At 37.1% G+C, this 12,777-nt stretch overlaps 1 protein-coding gene across 4 annotated transcripts in view; it reads left to right on the top strand.

The window, feature by feature from the left end:
- The first annotated feature begins 4,559 nt into the window (after window positions 1-4,559).
- The window catches only part of LOC120531493 (elastin-like), a 77,365-nt gene continuing 69,147 nt past the window's right edge, over window positions 4,560-12,777 (top strand). For 3 of the 4 annotated variants that reach the window (XM_039756955.1, XM_039756954.1, XM_039756953.1), the window contains exon 1: window positions 4,560-4,861. In XM_039756955.1, the coding sequence (XP_039612889.1) occupies window positions 4,786-4,861 (76 nt within the window). In that variant the 5' untranslated portion in view covers window positions 4,560-4,785. The remainder of the gene's footprint in view (window positions 4,862-12,777) is intronic. The other variant, XM_039756956.1, reaches the window with a different exon arrangement.

The following is a 12,777-nucleotide window of genomic DNA, read 5'->3' as shown; positions in this document are numbered from 1 at the left end:
TTTGCTTAAGTCGGTAAAATCCATTGACATCAATGGGGAAGGAGGAACTGAACTAGTGTTAGAGGCTTATAATAGTGTAATGGTGTTTTAAAGTATCTGCCAACAATTCTGGACTATTTATTGTGGCCAAAAATGTGACCAAATTGTGTGGAAGCAGTGCTAACCACTGCGCTACCGTGACTCAAACAACAAAAGACACAAACAGAGCAATACCACAAACAAAATGCAATAAACGGCCACAAACTAGCAAAGTGTGAGACTGGCTTGTTCCTTTCTTTTTAAGTCACAGCACTGTCTTTTTTGTTCTTTGCGCATGCTTTGCACTTTTTTCTACCATGAAGAAGACAGAAATGTCTTGTGGGAGACATTCAAGTGGGAGGTCTCCTTTAATGTTTGTTTTGAATTGTAGCCCCAGCACATGGCTAATTATGCATGCTAATTAGCCAGGCAGTACTGTGTCAGTGTTATATATCCATTGGCAGTACTTATAATATTCTCACTAACGTCAGCTAATGTACCCCTCAAATGCAAATACTGCAAGGATTTTTTGTTTTTGTTTTTTTTATTTTGCAGGATGGAAGTCTAGAATTCTATGCTCAGCAATGACCTTACATTAAGCATACATGAAAGTTCTGAGCATGGTTGCTACAACTTTGTAATGTCACTCTAGCCTTACAAAGTATTGTGGGGCGATGGGAAAAAATGTTAATCTAATCCAGCTTTAAGACGATTTCACAGAAAAATCTGGCAAACACAAGGTCTCGGGTAAATACACAGGGCATTGGCTACAAAAAACACTTTGGCAAATTTCACTAATCAACACTACTAACAATAAACAATGTATCAGTTATTTTAATTTTCACCTAGTTCTTGTATATCTGTGCCTTGACAGTTTTCTGAGTGATGTTAGCTCCCAGTTACACCTTTATTTTAACTTCTGTTGATCCTAAATATTTCTTTTGGTTCCAGTTAACTAATTTTCCAATATCAGATTTAGTAGTAGTAAGTTCTAGGTATCATATGCTTTACTATCTTTCATATGTTCCCCACTTGATATGACCAGCATGGCCCTTATTTTTTAGTTTATTTTGCACTTAAACCTTCATATCTCCTTCAGTATTTTTTATAGTTCAGCCTCCTAAGGATAATGTTCCCACTTAACTCCACAATGTCACTTGGTCTTTATCTCTACTATGATTTCATCATTTTGTTACAAAATGTAATCTTTCCAATTATCTCCAACTAATCAGCCCTTATTTATCTCAAATAAAAACTTGCCCTTGCAAATGTCCAGAATGGGACTAGTCCACCACAAAAGATTGTGTATTATGATCTTGACAGCATAATTTGGCCTTGGAGACAGGAGACAGGGGCCTGGATAAGTCTGATTAACCTCTCCCTACCCCAGTGTGAAAGTATGCTACACAGAAAAATGTCCCAAGGGTGTTTCTACTGTGTGGAATTCATATATCCCATTAATGGTGGAGCTCCATGAAAAATCTCTTATTAAACAGTCAAGTAAATATTACAAAAGCTACGACAGACTCTTCAGAAATGCATGTCTTTATTTTTAGGAAAAACAGTCTGGCCAAACATGTAAAGATTTCTTAATTTCTCGCGTCTGAGCAGAACTGCCATAAGAAGTTCTCATTCTTTGAGGATGAAGTCAAAAAAAGACTGTCAGGATCTAAATTGGGCTGTAGTTAGAGGGGTCTGGAAACCTGTTTCCGCTAGCAGACCTGTAGATTAGTTTGAAATCGCAAAAGTCAGGAAAGCCCATTTTTTATAACTACTCATGCTTTATCTTGGAGAATGACATTTTGCCTAATTTAGTGAAAAAACACCTGACAGATGTTGTAGCATGTGTCATAAACCAAGACAAGGTAATGGAGACAAGTCATTAACTGTTGGATGAATTTCTCTGATTGAATGGGCTGTAGAATTACTTTTCCTTTGAGAGCACTGTTTAAATCCCTCACTGTGCCGTGGATCCACAGCAAAATGCTTTGCACCACAAAATTTTTAAAGGTCCACAGCTATCACTGATAACAATAGTGTCATTGGTAGGAACACTGAAGGCAAGGTGATAAGTGGTGGCAATGTGAGCAGCAGTTTGTTTCAATCCTGTTTTTGAACCACTGGTCACTGGATATGCCAGCCCTTACATGCCTCATTTTTTGTGGCTCTTGTTGCCTTTGTTCATTCAACATTCCAGCTTGTCTATCTTTTTTCACGTTCTGCACTTTGTATTTTAATGTTTTCTTTCATGATATAATCGCTCCTCATAGAAAGCAGAAATTAGGTACACAGAGTAAGCATTGAGTACAAATGACAAGAGAGAAAACTATCCTTAAAACTTAATGGGATTAGAACAATTTGAAATTAAAGGCTGATTTTTGAGCCAGTAGCACAAAGGAATCAAACCCACTACCAGTATCAGTACCTCTGTAAGTGGAAAAGGTGTAGAGAGTCAAAAAAATATGATTACACCATACCTTATGTAGCGGCACGGTTGCACAGAAATGGTAGAAGCTGAAAGAGAAGAGAAGTCAGCTGACATTACCAGGAAATGCTCTGCTTACAGTGCTTAGAAACACACTCTCTGTGCAGCCAATGCAAGGAGTTTTCCTATTAGCTCACACTGTAAGGAGACTGCTTCTAAACCAGATGTTGTAGGTTTGGATCTGACCACTGGCAGTTCATTGCAGTTCAAATCTGCAAACTGAGATGCTTCATGGTGTGAGTCTATGACAGTACAGCTTAACAGTGATCCATTTCAAGATAACCAGCACACTAGAGCCAATCTAGGCTCATCTGGACACAACATGAAGAAAGAACAATGAACAGAGTGCATGCACACACACACACAATGACACTGATTTGGAAATGCTAATTAAATCAATATACTGTATATGTATTTAAGAGTATGGAAGAAAAACTTGGAAAACTTCAGAAAAGGAAAGAATGTACCCAGCTGGATCCGTAACTACTCTAGAATTATACATAAGCCGATCTGCAGTTTTCACAATATTGTGAATGAGTTCTCCATGTACACGAGGTGTGTCTGAATTGCAAAATTCCAGAACATGCAAATATGCCATTTTGGACCAATGAGAGCCAAGTGACTCCATCCTTGACATGAAACCATGGCCAATCTGAGTAAGCACCACAACAGCCGTATGCCAAGAACTGAAATGAATACTTGTTGAAGCTCTTCAGATTCCATTTTAAATTTTTTGTGCAATCAGTTGCTTTTTCTTAAGTTTTTAAAGTTTAATATCACAACCCTGTTCATCAAGAAGTGGTGTCAGCAAAGGGTAGGACAGATATTCCTTGTGTTTAATACAGCAAACCCAGCATGCCAATTCACATTTGGGATAAAGTATGGTGCTTCTGTCTGTTTTCTATACCTATACCTGTTATCTTAAACCTTTGATGTCCGCTACTCCTCTCAATCAGTCTATGATAGTTCACGTTCATCCCAACATTGGGTAGCACTGTGATGCAGTGGTCAGGGTGGCTGCCTTGTAACTCCAGTAACTATAGTATAATAACCTGATTAGTATCTGTGTGGAGTTTGCAAATATGCATTGTATTAATATATCATTTCTTAGGATTTCTTTGTTCTTTCCTACATTCCAAAGAGGAGGATGTTAGATGGTTGATTTAAACTGGGTTTTTAAAACACATTGCAGCCTTTCATGGACTGGCACTCCATGTTCGGCCATGCACCTGTCACTTCAGAAATAGACTTCAACTCCTGCAATCACTGCCTACACAACTGAAAGATAGTTATTTTCCTTTATTTCTTTGTTGAAAGATAGTTAATTATTGTTTAAGTGGCAGAGTTAAGCAAAACCAACATTCAATTATAAAAACAAAATCAACAGCCAGAAAGTCAAATGGGACTAAGGCATCAAACCAAAAGCCAAACCAGACTTAATAGCAAAATGGATGGATTGTGATGCAATCCTGAGTTATAAACGTGGATCTCCTTGGGATGGGATTTTTAATTAAGTTTGAGTCCTCCTCAGTGAAGAACTATGAACAGGCCTGTGAAGTATATTGGGAGGCTGAACTCTGGTCTCTTTTTCCCTCTCTCTTTCTTCTTTACTTGTGAATGAACAGCTGAATGAGTTTCCTATGTTAGGATTGCTAGTGTGCAAGTCAGAATTTACTCCAAACATGAGCCTTCTAATAGACTGTACTTGCAGCAAAGCCCTACTCTTCCACTGACTTATCAAGTGTCCATCAGCATAGACATAGGGCGGTCAGGTACACATAGACAGGACAGTTTTCATCTTCTGTCTCCAGCTCTGATTGCACTGGCAGTAAAGCTGTGTGTTTGAGACATTTTGAATTTTCTATTGGCTTCAAATCTAACGCAGACTTCTTCAAAAATCTAATTGCCTTATCTGGCTTGTTTAGCTTCCTTTCCCTTCAAATTCATGCAGAAAGGTCTGGCAGACAGAACTGCCTGAAGAAGGGGGTGGAGTGAGGGAGGGGGCTATGTGAAAGGGGGGGTCTTTTTTGGCAGTCGGTGCTGTTCTTTTGGCAGGAATGACCAGAATAAAAACAGCAACGGCAGACTAAAGGGAAAAAAAGTGCAATGATCCATAGAAGCAAGCGTCTTCGTCCTTTCTTAATTACGTAGCGTCCACTGTCTTTCAACTTGTGTTTTCCTTTTTCTTTTTTTTTTTTCCCTTTGAAAACTGGTGAGAGGTAATTAGCGAGCTGAGGATAAAACCAGCTGGTTGTAACAGGTCTGGGGCATTTAGTAACAAGATGGCAAGCAGAAAGGCAGCGTCCATCCTTCATGGATTCCTACTGTTGGCTCTGTACCGGCCCACACTGCAAGGAGGTATGTCCACAGCTGTGAGAAAGCAATGAGTGAGGGTGCAGTAGGTAGTTATTTAACTTTTACTGATGTTATTCTGTGATCCAGATGGTGCAAATGAAGGTTCAAACTTTTGGTTACATCAGGAAAAAAATAAAAGGAAATGAGGAAATAAATTCCCTGAGTGTCGTTAAGTTCAGTGTCAATAACATGAAAAATTAGAATGAAAGTGAAAATAATTTTGAAAAATTGTCTTCTCAATTTTGGTGTTAGAATGACTACTGAGTAGGACCAGTGACTGTTGCTTCTTTATTATATATCAATAATGTAAAAGTAGATTTTAAAAGCCATCTTTGATACAGGGCTATAATACATGTAGGAGAAACTTCACTACAGGAGCCAAATGGTTATCTTGTTGTTCCTTCGACAACTAAGTACATTTTCTTGAGTCAGCAGCTCAGCGTTTACCACACAATAGGCATCCAGTAAATGAACAACATTTCCTCAGGCATCAAAGTTTCTAAAATGTTTATGGTGTATTACAAATTAGCTACATTCTCTAAAATATAGTGCATGTAATGACAATAATGCAGAATTTACAAAAAAGGTAAAATGATGTGAAATTGGTGTGTTATTTTTCAAATGTTCAAGGATATTTAATATTGATGCACTTCTATGTGAAAATGTATGGGATTATGTTATTGTGAAGTACATTAAAATAAATTAGTACCAGTCAGAGAGAATACAGATTGTCCAACAATTAATTTTTTAGAATTACTTTATAAATATCATATATATTCATTAGGTGCTTTGATACTGATGATAAAAATCTAGGCTGCTAGAAGAATACATTAGCAATCATGACATTGTTATATTCATCCATCCCCTTCTCCATCCATTTTCTGTTTGTACATTTCCATTACAAAGTTGCACAGATGCAAAGTTTGTGTGGAACACTTTGATAGGAACATTGCTGGATATATTAGGCATCAAGAACAAGAATCATAAGTATCATAAGTATCATAATGCCCTGGCATTAAGGAAGAAATTGAAAAATGTACTTTATAAAGTTCAATAATACACTTTGTGACTTGATATTAAGTCAAAGTTTCTAAAATACATTAGCTAGTGTGGCACTGATCTGTTATTTGCAAAACAGCCAAATATACAGTACATTACAGGTCCAGAATTGTAAAGAAGTATATTGATGTTGATTTAAAGTTTGTGAAATACACTGTAATATAAATATTTTTAAAAATATTAGTTGTTAAGAAATAAAGTGTTTGAAGTATACTGTACTGTAAAGCTTGTAAGATTTGATTTAGTGTATTCAAAAACCTTTTAATTGATGTCATGACACTTTAATTAATATTTTACAGAATATGGGAAAGATCTCTTAATATAAAGCGTGTAAAAGATGTTGGGTGTCATAACAACTATTAAAAATGTCTAAAATATGTAAGATATGATTTATATAACACTGGAAAAATGCATAACATAAAGTTTCTGAAATTTATTTGGTGAAAATATAGTAATGAAGAACTTACAAAACATAATGAAAAATAGGCAGAGGTTCTTCCCATTGAAAAGAATGTTAGAGACGCAAGGCTGTATAGTCTTCATCAGGTGTGACGCAGTCTTTCTCTACCTTTGTCCGCTTCAGCGTATGTTCAGTGTTATAACACTGGTATTATGTTTAGAAGTTATGTTAGCTGGAATAAGATTGATCTTTAGTTGGTAAATACATCTTATTCTAAAGCTTATGGACTTTGTTTGATATTATGAGGTTCATAGAAAGGCATAACATTGATTAGATACCATAACATTGATATAATATGTAAAATACAAATTAATAAAATATTTCGTACTTACCTTTGGTGTCATGATATGAAAATAAAGCTTTTAAATTACCCAAGGTGTTATGAAATTGTATTGAAATTCCTTTATGAAAGATCTCTTAATATACAGTAAAGCTTGTGAAATATACCTGGTATCTCAACTTTGATTAAAAGACTTGCAAATCACATTAAGTGTGCATCAAATGCTATGATGTTGGTCAGAATTTTGAGAAATACACTATAGTTACAAATATAATTGGTGCCATGACCAAAAATGCTGTAAAAAACATTTGGGTTTGTAAAAAATGTCCAGTGTCATGACGGATGAAAATGTATTAGATATCATGAAAATGCAAAATACTAGTTTGTGACTTTCATGCGTTTCTAATAAAATATGTCCCCTGCTTGGATCATTGAGTGTATAACACTGGTAGAGTGTTTGTGTAAGGTTTGTGCATAAGTACTTTACAGTACATACTGTACAAGCTAGTTTATGGCATTTTCATGACACTAATATATAACTGTACAAATGCTTTAGAACTTATTATATATCTATTATCTTAATTTACCTTTGTATGTCATGAGAGTAATTCAAAACTAAAGGCTAATATACCTCTAGTGGTAACATTGCTATTAAGGAATAGCTTCAGTAAAAGACATGTTTATATCAAGTAACTTTCTATAATAAATGTGACACTAGAACAATAATATTTGGTATTGTATTGATTCACATTTTATCTGGAACATTAATTATTATATCTACATGTAATTTAAAAGAACAATGTGTTTTAAGTTCCTTCCTGCACTGAGTTTATTTGCTGCATTAATAGCCTTCATTCCCTTTCTTAAGCAGATACTGAACACAAATCCATTAAAGTCTCATACCTAAAGCACTTCAGGTGTTATTAAGTTGATATACAGCTTCTAAAATACTTCAGATGTCATGCCACTGATGCATAATTTCTAAAATACTTTAAGTTCTGTGACGCAGATGGAAAGATTCTAATGTGTTCCAGGTGTTGTTAAAACAAAACGGCACTTTATTTATGTTCTTAAATTGAAACAAAAAAGTGATTCAAATGGCTCATTGCATGCAAATTCTTTGAGGGACCAGACTAGCTTCTGTTGTATTCTGCTGTGGTTCATTCCGTGGGATCACTTGAAGCAATGTTAGAGTCAAAGGTTTGTAGCCAAAAATCACTTGTACATTTATCTCTGTTGCAGAAAGTGGTGAATGGACATTATAAAGCAATGTGACAGGAACATATTGTGTTTCTCAAAATCACATTTAGCTGTCATAATTAAACCCAGAGACTCCTTCATCTGTTGCTCTGCATTACATCACCACTTGTCAGCTCCACAGTCCTCTAGATCCTCACACCATACGTCCATATGGACATGGGTATATGTGTGTCTTGGGAGCATAACAGTAAAATATAGAGATGTACATAACCTTGTCCTTGTCCAGTGTGTGTGCCACACATAAATCTAAAGGATACCTTTTTACTTCAGTATTCAAGTGAACAGGATTTTCTGTGTAAATTATTATTGTATGCATCAAAGCAAAACCCTATGAGTAGCCAAGTTGGACAGAAACCTTCAAAGTGCATTTGTCACACTGACGTGTCTGAGTCATGCCCATTCCCTCACTTTCAACACGCTAACTGATTTTGGCAGTGGTCTTCACTTGTGACTTGCTCTTGGCTTAAGCTCTCATTCTGAGTTGCCCAGCCACATCCATTATTGGGCAGTCATATGATAGGCCAGGAATGTGTATTTATAAGAGAGCATATAGCCACATTTCAGTGGCCAGTTAGTGAGTGCTCTGAATTCTTGGACTCCAATTAGGACCTTTGCCTGTTGTTAAGTGTTACTGTTGACCCTCGTGTTTACATTTTGGTAATGTTCCTGCTTCATTATTTAGTCTCTGTTATACTGCTCTGAACTGACAATCTATTCTTTTGCTCTAATCTTGCCAGTTCCTTTAAATCATTTAAATATTTCAACTCGCACATGTTAGAGGTGTGTCACTGATTGCTGTCTTTTCTTACTTCTTCAAACTACTTTTAGGTCAGTCAGATGTGTCCATCCAATCACCCTGCTGCAGGCTGTTCATGCTGGCCTTCTCATTTGTGTCTGAGCTTTAACACAGCACAGGTGCTTCATGACTCTGGGAAAAGGCTAAACAGCATTACAGTAGTTATGAGGTTTGTTTAAAGTGCAGTTTGGAAAAAAGTAAAATCTGTACTAAATTAAGAGTAGTAGTAAATTAGTAGGAGATAAAGCATTTTAGCTTGAAATTTCCGAGACTGATGGTTATTTTGTTCAGCAGCCATGTGCTAATATAAAGTGTAACACTTTGGAATCTCTGTTCGGCCCAGTGAACTTAGAGTGTCTGCAACGCATGTCTCTACCTGCCGTGTATATCCTGTATTCCATTGTGGGGTTACAGTACTTCAAAATAAATCTGAGGTCTGTAGCATCCTATAAACCTCTGGGACTTGCAGCTCCTATAACTGTCTGGTGGATCCCTGTTTGATTCCTACCAGCAGGCTGTCAGGTTGCCTGTCATTAGACATCAGCTAGAAGACAACAGTTCTTTATCCCCTCCACTGTCACATACTGCTAGAACCTTTCCTACTGTACTTGGTTCACTTTGCATAGAAAGGACTTTCCATACTTTGCATGGTCCTGCAGCAATCACTTCAGAAAACCCACTAGGTCCATCCAGATGATTCTAAACTTTAGCAGAGTTATTTTCAGAAAGTTTGTCAGGACAGCAGTTATTTGTCAGGCAGTCTACTTTCTGTACTGCATAACAGAGTTCCATATATAAGATTCTATAGACTTCCTGTTAGACCCCCTAACAGTAACACAAGGTGGAGTTTACCATCTCCAGAAGATTAGAGAGACTCTGCTTTCACAACTGGAGGACTCCTGGGGGCTCCCTTCTTGTCCTTGGACAATTTTAGTGCTATCTTTACTACTGTCAGCCTTTTGCCAGTCAAGCAACTCACTACAATGCATTAGCCTAACTAATTTTGCTTACTAATGAAACCAGCAAAAGCAAATACAAATCTGCTATGCATCTCTGATAATAATTGCCTTATAAAGCTTTTTTTCATTTTTTTCATTTACTGTATCGCCATGCTCTACGTAGCACTCCTAAAAGATCTGAAAGTAAGTAACTGAATAGTCCTGCAGAACATTCTTCACATCTGATTCCAAGAGGGTTAACAGTTTCAGAAAGTCATGAAAGAGCAGTTACCCAGCTGACAAGTGAAGTGGGGAATGGCAAATGTTTGCCACTCTCGGGAGACACTGACAGCATTGTGTATCTTGCTGACAACCCCTTTTTACCCAGTTTTATTTACTGTTTAAATACTTTAATTATTCTGAAATGGTATCATTGAGAACATTACAATACAAGATATAGGAATGTATAAGATCACCACCTTAGATCACAGTTTGCTGGCAGGTTTTGCTGTCAATACAATGAAACATTTGGAGAAAATCTTTTCTCAAAAATAATAGGCCCAAGAAATGTCTACAATGTGAGGACCTCCCTACTTCACAAATAGCTTTTTTAATAAATGTACATCTGCTTTTCTTTAAGAAATAAAAGTGCCAGTTTTTTTTTCTTGGTATTGTTTTCAGCTTTCATCTGCTGAAAAATTTTGTTTGGGGAAAAAGTTAGGAACAAAAATAAAAATAAAGCACGAGTGGCTGTCAAAGCCACTGCCACCAAGTACAGTGTCATAGACTTGTGCATACATGCCTGTGTGTGCACAAATATGTGTGTGTATGTGCAAATGTGTGTGCGTCTGAGCTCCCAGCCAAGTATGTCTTTCCCTCTCCTGCTCCTGCTCTAAAGCCACATTGTATAGATTTTATTCTCTAACATCTGGATATATAACACACCATCACTGCCATGTGTGGATGCAAGACTGATACTTCATGCCATTTGCACATCTGTCAGTGACTCTTGCTTTTTGTTAACTTTGACTTAACCCTTACTAGTTTGTATAATTGCCCTGCAGTGGCCTGGCACCCTGCCCAGGGTTTGTTTCCTGCCTTACACCCTGTGTTGGCTGGGATTGACCCTGTAGTTAGGATATAGCAGGTTGGATAATGGATGGATGGATAGTTTGTATAATTTAAAGTAAAATTGGCATTAGCTGCAACAGAAGATATTTTAAGAAAAACCTATCATTTTCCACATACTGGGAGTACAGGAGTGAATGGCATAGCTGCTGCCACCCAACTATAGAGTTCTGGGTTCAAATCCCATCCCTGTCACTCTAGTATTTCTGTGTTCTCCTCAGGCCTGCGTGAGTTTCTCTCTTTACATTCTAAAGATGTGGACTAACTCATGACCTTATATTATGCCACATGCTAATGTGTGTGAGTGTATCATAATGAACTAGCACACCATTCAGGATTGTGTGGGGCTGCCAGTATGTTGGATCGAGCAGTTTTAAAAGGAATGGTAGGAGTTTGATTGAAGAGTTGTTAGAGAGGGTTCAACAATGAGATCTAGGTGTGAGGGTGTGTCGTGAAGCAAACAGCCAAGGCAATGCAGGTAAAACAAAGGGAGTAATAGTGAAAGGAATTCAGTATCTGTATTACAGCTTATTATGTCCATCATTCTCACTTCAATAAAGTAACTCAAAAATCATACAAGTACAGGAGAAACAATGGCGTATCACTTGGTTTACAATTTAGCACAATCAGTTCCCAGCAAAGTCAGTTTTATTGTACACGATTCAGCCTGTTGTTTATCTGTTCACAAACAACTGCAGATTCCAAGTGCATTCTGTCTACCCTGTTTTTTTAGAAAATCAACCACCTGATTTTGTACAGAGCTGAGGTGTGGATTTTGTTGTAGGTAATCAAAACTGCCACCTCATTCAGGACTACCTTCAATTCTTTCTGACTTCACTAAACCATTTTTTTTTTAAAACATCCAATTGGTATATTTTGCCATTTTAAAATAAACAGAGTTGCTGCCTCATGGATATAGTATTGTGGGTTAAAATCCTTTGCCTTGTCTAGACAGAATTTACATGTGTGTCTCATGTCTGTGTGGGTTTTCTTCTGGGTATGAGGGTCTCCCTCACACATCTACAAATACAAGCTTGATAGGTGATACTAATTGTACATACTATTTGCATTTGTATGAGTAATTGTATAGATGTATGCCCTGGTTATTTCATACCTTGTGTCCAGTGCTGTTAGTACAGGCTCCAGCTCCCAGCAACACTAAATTTGATTAAGAGGGTTTGACACTACTATGTAAGAAAAAAAGATAATAATTGTGCGCTGCTTCTTTTCTTTTTAATATTAACTCACAATAAGAGATTTCACTAGTTATTTAGAAAGATTTGAATACTTCTCAATACCCTTAATGCCTCTCCACACATCTTCACAAATTGAAGGAAGTGGCAGTTTATTTTTTTTTTTTTAATTATTTTAAAATGGGCTTAAAGAAGGCTAGGAGCCACTTCATTATGGTGACACCCACACATAATCACACTACATCAGTTTAGAGTCACCAAGTAACCAAACAGCAGATCTTTGAACTGTGAGAGGACACCATAAATCAATATGAACACAGGAAGACTGTAGAAATTCCATAGAAAGGCTATGAAGTGACAATAATATTCACTGAATCAGAAAGCCATATTGCTGTTCAGTTTTGTCACCATTTCATAGTAGGCTGGATCACTGGTCTACAAGTGGCAGTTTAATCAAGGTCTGGTCTACAAGAGGCTCAGGGTTCTCCTGACCTAGTCATGAGCACTTTTTCCCTATAGTCTCTGGCAGAGTTCTTCAAAGATAGCCACTCTACTTTGCTACTCAGAGATGTGCACTGAACTTGCAGAAATTACCCCATGCATCTGAATAATCAGAGAATGAAAACATTGTGATCAGGTTTATTGACCCTTAAGTGATGACCTATGCTTGTGACTAGGCATAAAGAGATAATGCCTTGATCACTGCTCACATACCCTCTAAGCATGCCTGCCTAATCAAAACCTGTTAATGATGCTATTATTTCTCTCTGTCCCCTAACTGGTGACCTCTGTGCCAGACTCCTCA

Source organism: Polypterus senegalus, chromosome 6, assembly GCF_016835505.1.
Source record: "Polypterus senegalus isolate Bchr_013 chromosome 6, ASM1683550v1, whole genome shotgun sequence".
Lineage (NCBI taxonomy): Eukaryota > Metazoa > Chordata > Cladistia > Polypteriformes > Polypteridae > Polypterus > Polypterus senegalus.
This window is presented reverse-complemented; position numbering and strand designations above follow the sequence as displayed.